The 13712-nt window shown below is 49.7% G+C and overlaps 1 protein-coding gene across 5 annotated transcripts in view; it reads right to left on the bottom strand.

Moving 5' to 3' along the window:
* The window catches only part of PRICKLE2 (prickle planar cell polarity protein 2), a 330155-nt gene that overhangs the window by 40322 nt on the left and 276121 nt on the right, over positions 1–13712 (bottom strand). For all 5 annotated transcript variants that reach the window (XM_086697678.1, XM_086697679.1, XM_086697683.1 and 2 more), the window contains 3 exons: positions 12428–12631; positions 9177–9363; positions 3275–4150 (listed from right to left, as the gene is read on the bottom strand). In XM_086697678.1, coding sequence (XP_086553804.1) covers positions 3275–4150; positions 9177–9363; positions 12428–12631 — 1267 coding nt within the window. The remainder of the gene's footprint in view (positions 1–3274; positions 4151–9176; positions 9364–12427; positions 12632–13712) is intronic.

Here is a 13712-nt window from a genome sequence, read left to right as displayed (position 1 = left end):
AGAGGATCCCACAGGAACATTCTCAAACCTGAAAATGCAAACCCGCACAGCTGGTGGGAGCTGGGAGATGTCAGTAACCAAAACACTCTTAGAGACCAAAACTGTGCACCAGTATGTTTGAGAGAAGAATGAAATAGTAACAAAAAGTATCAGGTAGCCATTACAGAAGGTCTTACGTGTCACAGACTACATTAACAAGTTTAAACACGTAATTCACCCAAAAACACAATGAAGGAAGTACTGTTATTTACCAAATTCCCTGGATGAGGTAAGGAGCCTTAGACAATGTAAGCAATTTGTTCACACAGCTCCCACGAGAGGAACGCTGGATGTGAACTTGTAACCCCAAAACGTCAGCTGTCAGTCTGAACACGGGGGCTCATGTGAGAATTTCCAAAGAGACAAACGATGGGCTTAAAAGTGTGCCCATCCTACAAGCTCACGTCTGCCATCTGTGCTGTCCAACAGAGTGGCTGTGAGCTCCGTGTGGCTACCGAAATCAAATGCAATTTCAAATTCTGCTGCTTAAACTGTTGTTGAACACTTAACATGTGGCTAGTGCAGCCGATGGCCTGAAATTTCAATTTCATTTAATTTTCATTACTTGAAGTTTCAACAGTCTCATGTGGCTATGGCCTCCATTGGACAGTGCTGATCGGTGGAACTGTTTTTGCTGTATCAGACATGGTTCAGGGATGCTTCACCAAAATCTCACAAACAGTGGGGCATGAGGGGCTCTGCCCAAGGGCCCAGAGAAAATCATGGGGATAAATTCCGTGTCTCTTCTCTAGGATCAGACACAGTATGTTCTTCAAACACAATCAGCCTTTCCAATATCCCCAACACCCAGATCTCCTGACTTTCTCCTAAGTCACAGCATGAGGACAATAAAGTCACAAGAGACAAACCCAAGAACAACTGTTCTCAGACACTGGTTGCATCAGCTTCAGCTTCAGCGGGGGCGGGGTGGGGGGAGGGGCGGCTGGTTGAAAAGCAGGTTCCTGGGTCCCGCCTCCAGTGGGCCTGGGGGGAGGCCTTGGGTTCCGTGACTGAAACAAGCAGCCAATGTAGATTTCAATGCAAGTGGTCTAGCTTCAGAGGCTGAATTGCATATTTATCTCCTGGCCTCTTAAATAATTATAGCATATGAAGTTTTCGAGAATAGCACAAACTGGGCTGGAAGCCAGACAGTCATCACTCTGCACTAACTGCTCACTTCTATGACATCGGGCAAGGTGATTAGTCACTAAGGCCTCATTTTTGTTTCATCTGAAACAAAATACCTGCTATTTGTCCTCTAGGACAAATGAGAGCACAAATGTGAGAGCATTTGAGAGGGATAAGGGCTTAAAAACACACTGCATAGACATCCTATGAGTTAGAGAGATGTTTTGCTTGTCTCGCAGAGTTTAAATAGGTTCCACATTTAAAAAATCCACATTTTTAACTTGTCTGGAGAAAGTGGGATGGTTGGCACTTTGGTACGATTAGGAACATTGCTCTGGGGTCCTAGGCACAGGTTCAAGCCCCCACTTGACTTTTTAAAAGCTGGGTGACTTTGGGCAAATGGTTCAACTTCTCTGTGCTTCAGTTTCAACTCTGAAATGATAATCTTTTTGTTTAAAAAAATTTTTTTTAAACATTTATTTATCATTGAGAGACAGAGAGACACAGAGCGTGAGCAGGGGAGGGGTAGAGGGAGGGGGAGACACAGAATCCGAAGCAGGCTCCAGGCTCTGAGCTGTCAGCACAGAGCCCGACACGGGGCTCGAACTCACAAACGGTGAGATCATGACCTGAGCTGAAGTCGGTGGCCCAACCGACTGAGCCACCCAGGCACCCCTGAAATGATAACCTTAATAGTATATCCACCTCAGAAGGCTGTGAGGGTTGAATTAAGTAAGCTAATATAAAGTGCTCAGAACAAAGCGTGGCACATGGTAAGAGCTATAGAACCGCTAGTTGAAGAAATAAATATCTTTGCACATGGCCACCACCAGCTGGAGCTGAGCGCTGGCTGTCATCGCCAGATAGGGTTGACGTGCACATGTTTATCACAAGCTCCACCAAGAACCATTTGACGATGGGGTCCCTGATGGAAGGGGTAGACATGTGTCTCCCTCCTTGGGTGCTCTGCCCATGAGGGGCAGACACACTTAGTGCGTCTCAGAAAAGGACTTCTCAGTTATCCATGGTGAAGGACCCATTTTTTATTTTCAGTCCATTTCAGACAGACATGTGGTCCTTCTGAGCAAGACTAACACACAGCACATGCGACATACAACTCACTCATGGCTTCCACAACACCGACTGGTCTGTACCTGCACCGATAAGACAAGCCCACTGAGCATGCATGTGGATGTTGTGGCAATGTCCAATTGTTCTAAGAGTTTCTAAACGTTGTCATTTTCAGTACGTATCTCACGCGGACTGTGGCTAGCTTCCTTCCTCAGACTACGCTTTGAGTAGTGCCATCTTAGAGAACATCTCCATCAGTCTTCACATGCACGCAAACTAGCTGGACAATTTGGCTGGAGAAAGCAGGCCTCGAATTTAATCTCTCTCACGCTCTCCCCCTCTTCTGTCCTTTTCAGCCTGCCTGCCCTCTGCTGTCTATCCATATTTCTTTTGCCTTTATCCACACATCAAAATGAGCTCCCTAATGAGATACTGGGGTTCAGAAAAGCCTTGGAAGCTGTTGTGGATGCTCCGGTGTCTCAAGCATTACCCAGCTTTGTGAGTACCACCCCCAGCTCACAGCTGCCTCTGCTTCCGAATGTTGTCTTCGGCCAATAGCACCTGCCGTGTCCCATGCCCACATCCTCCACAACCTCATCCCCAGGCTGTCCTCCAGCAGCCCAAAGCCAGTGACCGAAGGACATGGTGGCGTGGGATGACAGCCACTTTGTCACAAGAGGGAAGCAAACGTATGATGCAACTCAGCCTCCAGAGCCCCCGTGGGATCAGGCTGAAGTCAGATTCCAGCCCAGAGCTGGAGTCTTCGCCTGGCCCCTCCTCCCGCCCTGGGCCCTCACTGTGCCTCCCCTTCCCTGGGAGCACGCCCTGAACATGCCACAGGCATCTGCACCCCTGTCTCAGGCTCTGCTTATAGGGAATGCGTTCAAAGACAGAAGCCATCTGAACCTGGGATCCCCCTTCCTCGACAACCTGTTGGAGGAGGGCACGTGGCAGGCACAACATGAAAGTCCTGAAGACCAGCATCAGGTCACCCAGAGACTACCTCTGCTCTGTTTGCCAGGTGAAGAGGACCTACCTGTTGCATTCGACAGGGCCAGTGATTCCATGGAGCCAGGAGGGGTCTGCTCTGTGGGCGTCATGTCCTCGGTGTATTTCAGGGAACTGATTGGATGGCGGGTCCGACACTGCTGAGTAGATATGCCCCCTTCTTCTTCCTCCTCCTCCTCTTCGTATTTGGGGACTGGGATGCTGCCTCGGGTTTCACTAAAGCTCTGACTGGACATATCGCTGTAGCTCTCCTGGGATCTCAGCCTTCCCGGGTAATAGTCCTCACGGCATTCCTTCATGAAGCTGCCGCCGTGCCCCTTCATGGCCAGTGATGAGCTCCTCTTGGGGTTGCTGAAGTGCTTGCCCCACATGTCGGGCTGGGCCCCAGCCCCCTGCCCTCCCGGACTGTAGGAAGTTCTGAGGTTGCACTGGCTGAGAAGCTGCAGAGGACTCTGGGACTGGTTCTGCTCCATCTTGTTCCCGTAATGGTAGGGCTCGTCCCGGCTCCTCCAAATGGGGTCCCGGCTGAGGCTGGGCGTCTGGCTGGACAGGCTGAGCAGTTCCATCTGCAGCGACAGGGGGTCCACGTCGGCCGACAGCCGGTTGGAGCCCACCTGCAGCTGGCTGTGCTGGTTCAGCATGGGCTCCTCCGTCTTGCCCTTGTTCTTGCCGATTTTGGCACTGCGCCGGGACTCCTTGGCCCTGGCGTTCTGGAAGGCCGAATCGGATGAGTCAGAGCCATTGGGGTCCTCCCCGGCGCTGCAGGCCCGTGAGCAGAATATCTGGCCCTGCTTTGGGAGGAACGGCCGCCCCAGGAGGGATTTCTTGCAGTGAGCACAGCAGAAACAGGTCTCGGTGGCATGCCAGTGTTGGCCATCGTAGGTCATCTGACCTTGGTCGATCCCTGGGGATAGAGGAGACATGGGAGAGAGGCTGACAAGCTGCTCAGAGCCCTGTATCACCGTGTGAAACACACGGCATCCTGGTTTGGCTCAGGGATCCAAACACAACAGAATAAACTATCAGCAGATCCATAATCAGGACCTCACACGAACGGTATTCATGTCCTATTAGGAGAACCCCCTGGTTCCACCAATCAGCTGCCTCTGAACTCATTTGCTCCGAGCAGAGAAAAACTAGATCCAAGGAACGTGCGCATGAATCCTTCCACCTGGGATACATTCTCCAGACAAAACAGCACTAATGACACTAACACATGCTTTCAATGCTTTGCGTGTATGTAAACTCCTTTGACCCCTCCACTGTAATGAGGTAGGTTTCTAGTATCATTTCCATTATTCAGACGAGGACGCAGAGATACGGGAAGGGTAAATAACTTGCCTAACTTAATACAACTAGGAATCACAGGTGAGATCTGTATCCACAAGCTTTGCTCCTAACCATGACATTGATACTTTCTCTTTCACTTTACTTGGGGGTCTGCTCAAACGCCAACTCCTTGGAGACGTCCTCCTGTACACCTGAGAGCATCCTCTCCACTGTTCTTTAACCGGACCTGCTGGATTTTTCTTCACAGCATGAACTGTGCTAGACATCGAAGCACTCCACATGTACATCTGTTTCTTAATTCTCTCCCCACCCCTCCCAAACGAAGTTCTAGGAGAAGAGGTTCATTAATTTTCTGTGGCATGTCCAGGAACACAGCCTGATGTACCAGAAGGGCTCTTTATACATTGAATGGATGAACTGAACCCCATACCAGCATAGGCCATTCAGATGAAGAGATCGCTGTAACAGTTCAGTGGAAAAGAAAAAGCAGATTTCAACACTCGGCAAGGAAACGCTTGGGTGTGGTTCGCCAAAGATATCCTCCATAAGCATGCACACCCTTTCCTTAATATCATCAGGGAAGGAAGAAACACATTTCCTCCCCATGCCAGGGCCGTCCCTGGTTTGCATAATCCTGTTACACCTGCCCTACAGGAACCTCCCAGAGCCCCAAGAGTTCTTCCTTCTCAGCATCTCTTCTGCCCCTTGCTGGTTCTAGGGCTTCATCCCCCTGTGGGACACCATCTTCTCACCACCCTTGGGCCATGAGCTTTGGGCAGGGCTAAAGCCACTCCTGGACCTAGCAATGGCCAGTAAAGGACCGTATCTCCTACCCCAGAGACTGCGGCAGAGGTGGGCACATGACTTGCACTAGTCCAATGCAAGAGTCACCTGGGACTGTTGCTAAGACAGTGATGTATGGAGGCTCTCTTTTGACAGCAGCTGCTAAGCTGGCAGAATGGAAGTCTGGACACGTTGGGGTCCCCCCTCCTGGGGGGTGAGCCTGTGGAGTATGCAGTTACCGTGGGATGGAAGGGGGCCTTTGCAAGCCTCCTGCTTTCTGATTATAAAAATCTTCCCAGAAACATAGTAGTACTAATTCGGCTGATAGTCCTGAGCCTGGACTCCTAGGAATAACTTTGGGAGACTTGTCTAGAGAGGTGGTAAACAAGAAAGCAAAGAACAAACTCTACCCAGAAGAAGAGAAAGGCAAGAACAAAGGGCAAAAGGCAGAGCAGCTGTCCCAGCCTCCCATGCTCTCTCCCACCTACCTTTATATCCCTGGAGCCCAGGGAGAGAGAGAGAGGCACAAGGCAATTCCTCTCCTATGAGCTCCGCCCCAAACTAAGGGGTCTCTGTTTATTTGGGAGTCTGGCCCTAGAGACTAAGAAGGGAGTTTTAGAGGGACAGGAGCAGCCACAGAGTCGGCTCTAAGGCCAAAGGGCCACTGTGGGAATCAACCTGGCCTTCCCAGGCAGGAGAAGTGGTGGGCGGGGCTACAGACAGGACCCAGAGCTGCTGGGCTCAGCCACATTTTCTCCCCAGGCTCCTGGGAGGAAGCAGGGCGGGAAGTACAGGGAGGCAGAACTCTGGAGCAGTTCAGAGGGAGGCTTCAGGAGTCAGAGGAAGGAAGGTTCGCATCCCATTCCAGCTGGCCGGAAAGATGCCGAAGCCCATCTGCTGAGTTCCCGGCTGGCTCTGAGCTTTGTGACCCTGAGCGAGTGGCCTCAGTCCCCGCTGCAGTTAAAACCTCTGACCTCGCCCGGCTGCTATGAGTTAATATGCAGAGAGCGCTCACACCCGCGTCTGCTAGCTCCTCTCGCTCTTCTCCTCTTTTTATGTGGTCTTACTGCCCTTCGCCCTCCCCGCTCTGGGGGCCGCTGCCCGGACGCAGTCCACGAAAGAACGCCACGGCTGGCTCAGTCTGCCTTGCCCTCCCCTCCGGAGGCTGTGCTGGCATCCCGGCCGCCCTGCATCCCAAGCGGCCGCAGCCTTGCCCACTCCCTGTCGCAGGCACACAGGAAGCCCAGTTCCCGGATCTGTCCTCCACCAGCTGCCTCTCCGTGCTTCTGCAAGCAAGCGTGCACAGATGTGGGCAGCAGGGGCCCCTTCTGGGGACGGGGCCTTGCAGAAAGGCTGGGCTGGGGTGGGGGGAGCAGACGGGAGGTGGGTTACAAAGCGGCCCAGCAGGCTGCACAACGTGGTCCCTGATAAACATCCCTGATGTCAGAGGGTCCTCTGAACTGGTCCTGAACTCTAAACATCTGGAAGAGGGCTCTGCTCTTCCACATCTAAGCGCTCCTCTTTAATTCCCCCCTCTAAGCCCCCATAAGCCCTTCTCGGAGGGTGTGTGTGTCTACTGCCTGCTACAGCCTCGGTCTGTTTGTAGGACTGTTTACTCTGCTGTGCGCAGGCAAAAGTACTGTTGCCCTAGCAACGGCTGCCTGATGCAGGGTCCACTCGGAGCGGCTGTATAAATATGGAATATTTGTGTAATATGGTCAGAGCAAAGCACCAGGAGACGGTGGTCTGCATGATATACAGAGCACACCCCTCTGCTGTTGCAGGAAAATTAGGTTTCACAGAAAAGTAGATTTCGAAAAAAAAAAAAAATCAGGGACAGCATTTTAACTGCAGCAGTGAGAATACTATGGGCCTCAGAGGTCCCCTTTTCTGGTAAAACACTGATGCCTTTTTATGGGTTTAAGAGAGAAGGAGAAGGGAATGCCAATCAACGTCTCAGATAGCTAGGAGAGAGAAAGAGAAGAGGACAGAGGGCCCTTCTGTGGGGGGGTACAGACAGATTTTCTCTCTTCCAAGTTGCTGAGCAAAAATCCTAAGGGGCAGTTTCTGGAGAAGCTTTTGAACTTCAAAGGAAAGGGACAGAAGACACAGCAACACTAGTGTGGGGGGGGGTATCATGGTTGCAGGTAAGCTGTTTATCTGTACACTCAGCACCTCTCCTCTGAGCAAGTGCCGACTGGCAGACCCAGAATCCATAGCGACAAATGCTGGGTTCAAAAGCTGCACCATTTTCCTCTGACGCACCCCACCCTGTCCGTCCTCACATGGCCAGCTACCTGTCCAAATCAAACTCCCCATTTCCTAACTCTCAGCATAAAGGCAAGTCCGTTTCCCTGTTTTGATCTCGCGAGAAGTGACAGTTACTGGGTTCTTGGTTGAAGCACCAGGCCTTGAGGCGGTGAGGCCTTGAGGGGTTGGGGGAAGGTGGGTTTGCACGTCGCCAGGCCCTGGGAAGGGAAGAGTGCCGGATGATATGGCTGCATAGCAAGGTTGAACCCTGAGCCCGTTGGGGACTCCAGCTCAGAAAGGCCTCATGGAGGCAGGGCTGAGTCCGTGGGACGGATTGCCCAACGACAAAGGACCGCTGAGCACACAGTAGGTGCCTTGTCCACAAAGCTGTGATTTTTATCAGCTCACAGAGCTCTCCCAACTAGTCGCTAATTTTTCATTTAAAAATGCCACTTGAGATGAAGCACGGAGACAAAATCAAACTCTTTCTGTTTCTGATATAATCTTCTAAGTGGGGCAAAAGGGGCGCCCAGACCGATTATCTCCACGTCTGCTCACTATAGGTAAGGAGCTGGCAGGTTCTGAGCAGATTTCTGGGAACTGCACAAGCCACAGAGAGAGCAGGCTGCTAGTCTTACAGACACTCACCCACTGCCAACTCTTTCATTTTTCTTTTTAAAGGGTGGCTCATTCTCAAGGTGCCAGAACAGGCAAGTTGAACGAACAAGCCACAGATGCAGCGTGATCTGGAAGAGTGCTCCAGAGTTGAACAAACTGGTTATTTGCGAAGAGAAAATGATTTCCACCATCTCAGATCTGCTGCTTAGTTGGGAGAGTTTAGAGCTTATCAGCTCTTTCAGGTTCTCTTGCTTTCTTTGTATTTGGCTGGGTCAGCTCTTGCTGATTTTTTTTTTTTTTTTTTTTTTTTTTTTTAAGACGTGCTTGCCAGAAACCATTTGGTTTTCTTGACTGTCCCTTTCTACAAGAGGACTATTTTGGGTCCTCCCTCCATGGATCCTCAAGTTTTTCCAAGGAGGCTGTGGAAGACATCTGTTTTATCTTTTCCCTCTTGTTTTCCTTCCGGGACCACTCCCCCTCCCCTCGGTAGTGGGGCTGTACCTCACATAACCCCATCTCGGGGCTGGGCCTATGACTCAGGCAGACCAACTGAAACACCTGTGCTCTTGTTTCCAGGGTGGAACACATGACCCAACCGGGGATGATAAGGTTCCTATCTGGAGGAACTGATTCGGATGTGAAAACATACACAGCCCCACTCCTTTCGAGAATGCAAGTGCCGAGACCATGTAGAAGTGGGGAGTCCTCTTGGCCAGCATGCGAAGACAGCTTGCTTTTTCACCGCCGCCAAGAGACGGCGAGCTGAGCTGAGACACAAAGGACCCAAGACCCCAGACTTTGTCTGAGCCCTGAGCCACCCCTATCTGAAGCGAGTGCGCTCTTTGGCCTCTCTAGTAACGGAGACAAGACTGAAAGACACTTCTTTTCAGTGAAGTCAGGGTGAGTCGGCCACAGGGACTGTAACTACACCAGACACCGAGGAGATCCAAGGGCAGGAGGACCAAGCTGAGCACCCGGGGCCGCCTCACCTATGTGTTGAGCACAGGTGTCGCAATATTCCGCGTACAGGGACTCGAAGCAGTGGCAACAGTAGGGCCTTCCCTCCTTCATGATGTAGCGCTGGCCGCCGAGCACTGTCTCGCACTCGAAGCAGCAAAAGTGTTTCATGTGCCAGTGCCGCCCCTCGGCTTCTGTGCATTCGTCTGCAAAGATGATCTAGAGATGGGGAAGCCAAATGATCAGTGGTTAAGACCCAGCTACGAGAAGGCACTTTAAAGGACAACAGCTGTGGGGGCCCCAAACGAGAAGCATGGGAAAGCAGGTCCTTCCCACAAATCGCTCAATAAAAAACCTGGACGTATATGCATATTCTAGATCTTTATCAGTTGGGATGAGCCTACAGCACCATGAAACACAGTTTCTGGTCTGGCCAGGTATGAACTTAACCACATTTAATACAAGAAATCATGTTCTACCCTGAAGAATATGAAGCAAGACCAGAAACTGATAGCTCATGGGCACTCCAGATAACACATATATGTTTTATTTGGCGGATACACAATCTTTTTTAAAAACAGGAAATGTCACATTAATGCCTGAAATCCTGGTTTCTCTGTTGAAAACACAGCATTTAAGAAGAGGGATTGCTATTTCCAGGTGAGTGGTGAGTTCTCCAGCTCAGTCCTGTTTTTCACCACTCACTGTTGTCTTAAAATGTGTCACCTTCACGGACAACACCTGCCTTGTCCTCAGAAGCACTTGTGTTTTGACCTCCAATATGGAATTTTTGAAATTTCAAAGCACATATTTCAAAGCTTACTACAAACCACAGTAATCAAGACAGTGTGGTGCTGGTATAAAAATAGACATAGAGATCAATAGAAGAGAAATAAAAGTCCAGAAATAAAGCCAAACATTTATGGCCAAGTGATTATCAACAAAGACGCCAAGGACATTCAACGGGGAAAGAATAGTCTTTTCAAATGTGGCTGGGCCAGTTGGATAGCCACATGCAAAAGAATGAATCTGAGCTGTATACAAAAATTAATTCAAAAGGGATCAGAGACTTAATGAGCCAAATACGATAAAGTGCTTAAAAGAAAACACAAGTGTAAATATTCATGACCTTGGACCCAGGTTTCTTAGCTGTGACACTGAGAGTGTAAGCAACAAAAGAAAAAAACAGATATATTGGACTTCATCAGAATTAACAACTTCTGTGCTTCAAAGGACATCCTCAAAAATGTGAAATATAACCAGAGAATGGGAGACAATAGTTGCAAATCATGTATCTAGTAAGGAACTAGTATCCAGAATATATAAACAGCTCCACAATAAAAAGAAAAGCCACCCAATTAAAAAACAGGCAGAGGATCTGAATAGACATTTCAAAAAAAGAAGATACAAAAACAACGGATAAATATATGAAAAGATGCTCAACGTTATCACCCGTTAGGGATATACATAACCAAATCACAACGTGGTATTACTTCGTACACACTAAAATGAAAACAATGAAAAAGTAAGTGTTGAGGAAGATGTAGGGAAAGTGCAACACCATTCACTGACGGTGGGAATGTAAAACAGCATAGCTTCTCTGGACGAGAGTCTGGACTGCCTCAAAAAGTTAAACACAGAATTACGGTATGACCCAGCAATTCCGCTCCTGGGTATATGTTCAAGAAAACTGAAAAGATACGTGCACACAAACATCTGCATATGCATGTTCATACACTACTGATCATAACAGTCAAAAAGTGGAAAGAACTTAAATGTCCATCAATGGACAAAGGGCTCAACAAAATGGGACGTATACACATGACTGAGTATGATTCAGCCCTGGGAAGGAATAAAGCACCATTACATGCTACAACGTGGATTAACCCTGAAAACATGGCTCTAAACGAAAGAAGCCAGACACAAAAGATCCACTTGTGTGGAATGTCCAGAATATATAAATGCACAGAGACAGAGAATAGACCAGCTGATGCCAGGGCTGGGGGAAAGGCGGGCGTGACCGCTAATAGATACAAAGTTTCTTTTTGGGTGATGAAAATGACCTAGGATTAGACAGCAGTGACAGGTGTACAACTCTGTGAATATACTAAAACCCACCAAATTGGACACCTACAAAGGGTGAATGAACCCTATGATGTGTGAATGACATCTCAATAAACAAAAATTGCAAAACACTTAAATCATCGTATTCCTTGGCCATTAGATAACAGCAAGTGTTAGGAGCACAAATCTCCAGAAGGAGAAGAAACTGAGGCAAAGCGGCAGCCTGGAATTACAGAGGTGGAACTGAACTGGGTTTCCCAAATACCTCTCTAGAGGGCCTCTTTAGAACATCACCATTATTAGCATTAGAATCCACATTAGTTAAGGCTCGTCAACTTCCTCCTGGAGAAGGGAACCTCCCCTAGGCACGTAGTAGTGGACTAGGGCTGAACAAGGGCAGGGCTGCTTCCAGAGGCCCACATTGCTGTCTGCAAGGTCAGAACCAAAAATCCGTTCTGTGTAGGAGGAAACCTCCATCCCAGAACGTTCCCCAAATTATTCCATAAAAGCGGTCAGGTTTAGAACATTCTCCTTTCTCCTCCAAACTTAAAAAAAAGAACGAAAGAGAAAGAAAAACTTTTTATAGGAATATAGGCAATAGAAGCTCCAAACTTCTGAAGCCAAAGCACATCTCCTATTCTTGCAGCTTACAGATCATACTGCCATGTGCTCCCGGTGGGAGAAAACACCAGGCACGGAATTTGTACTCCAGGGTGCTTTGTGACCTGGGGTAGCACATGCAAGTACCTCCCAGAGCGTGGGGCAGAGCTCTCCACGGGAAATATGCCTCCGCCTCCTGAATCCTCATCGGAGCTCTGCTCAATCATGGGAAAGCGAAATAGTGCCACCAAATGTCTCCCTTCTCAAACCAGTTGGTCCCACTGAAGCTTTAGGAATCGGAACGTCAGGGCCACACCATTACTGAAATCTAACGCTGCACAATGCCTTTCTTTAACAGTTCAGAACTGACCCAGTAGCAGTGACTCCCCTCAGCTACAGAAGCTGCTTTCCTACCTGGATGCCCAGGGGATGGCCACTTTCAGGCACGCTAGCAACCAGGGATGGGGGTGGGGCTTACTTCTTGCAAGGTTAATAGAAGAAGGTGGAGGGGTCTAGGGTTTTCTTCTGTGCGGGGCGGGGCGTTGGGGGTGGGATGTTGCCTAAGGCACAACTGAGGGGCGACAGGCAAGGCTTGAGCCCCCATGCGGCGTGCTCTGACCTCATCGCAGGCTGCGCAGCGCGGCTTCAGGCACTCGGCGTGGTGCCTGCCACAGTAGATCTTCCCATCCTGGTAAAAGTAGATCAAATCCACCAGCAGCTCGTTGCAGACGGTGCATATGAAGCACGGCGGGTGCCAGCAAACCCCGTGGCCGGCGCGCGATGCAAACACGGCGATGTCCCCGCCGTTAATCTGGCCTCCGCACTGTGAGGCAATCAGACACGTCAGCACAAACACCAGCCCTGTCTCTCAGGGCTGCACATAACGGTAAGAGACCACCACCACCACCTAGAGCGGGTCACCGTGCACTGATTTTCAACCCGGTGACTGTGCTCCTTGTGTCACATATGTGGCAGGGCGGTCTTTGCTCTCCCTCCCCTCCACTCCCTGATCTCCTTCCCTGCAAGGAAGGCGAAGATGAAGTGACTGAGAAAATAAGGAGTCACAAGGTGGGAAAGGAGGACGAACTCTTTTAGCATAACGACCACACAGGAGCTCTACAAGCAGGAGGCCAAGTGACATGTGGTGAAGGTGTCCTTATCTTTGAGATGCTCCAAACTCTATGTGGAGGCACAGGGGAGTTTAACACCAGCAGGAACAGGCGGCAGGGGGTGGGGGGCTGATGAGGGGGGCTGTAACATGGGAGAGGGGGTGAGTTCATAAAAGCATGCCCCCCTTTAACTATTTCTCCAAAGGCCTTTGAGGCAGGCTTTTAGCCTGTTTTCTCTAACTTCTTTTTGACTTAGTCTTGACTGACAAGGCACCACTTTTTTTTTTTATTATTTAAAAAAAAATTTTTTTTAATGTTTTTATTTATTTTTGAGACAGAGAGAGACAGAGCATGAGCAGGGGAGGGGCAGAGAAAGAGGGAGACACAGAATCTGAAGCGGGCTCCAGGCTCTGAGCTATCCGCACAGAGCCTGACGCAGGCCTCGAACTCAAAGACTGTGAGATTATGACTTGAGCCAAAATTGGACGCTTAACTGACTAAGCCACCCAGGCGCCCCGACAAGGCACCACTTCTAAGGCCAGACTATGGAAAGGGCTTCTTGTCTCCCCTTCCCCTATCTTCTTACTCATGTTCCAAAGTTCCTTCCCTTACGCGGAAAGGAACGAGGCAACAACCCTGACAACCCACACGTGATGGCTGAGGTCGGGGGAGTCAAGTGTGAGGAGGTAGGTCCAGGGAGAGGTTCTCTGCTGACGATAGCGATGGCCATGAGGTTCACACCTGAGGGTCTAGTTGGATGGCCCCACATGAGTGGCTGAGCTCCAGTCACCATGT

Source organism: Puma concolor, chromosome A2 (assembly GCF_028749965.1).
Source record: "Puma concolor isolate L17-30 chromosome A2, mPumCon1.1.hap2, whole genome shotgun sequence".
Taxonomy (NCBI): Eukaryota; Metazoa; Chordata; class Mammalia; order Carnivora; family Felidae; genus Puma; species Puma concolor.
Note: the sequence above shows the minus strand (reverse complement) of the source record. Positions and strands in the feature narration are given on the sequence as shown.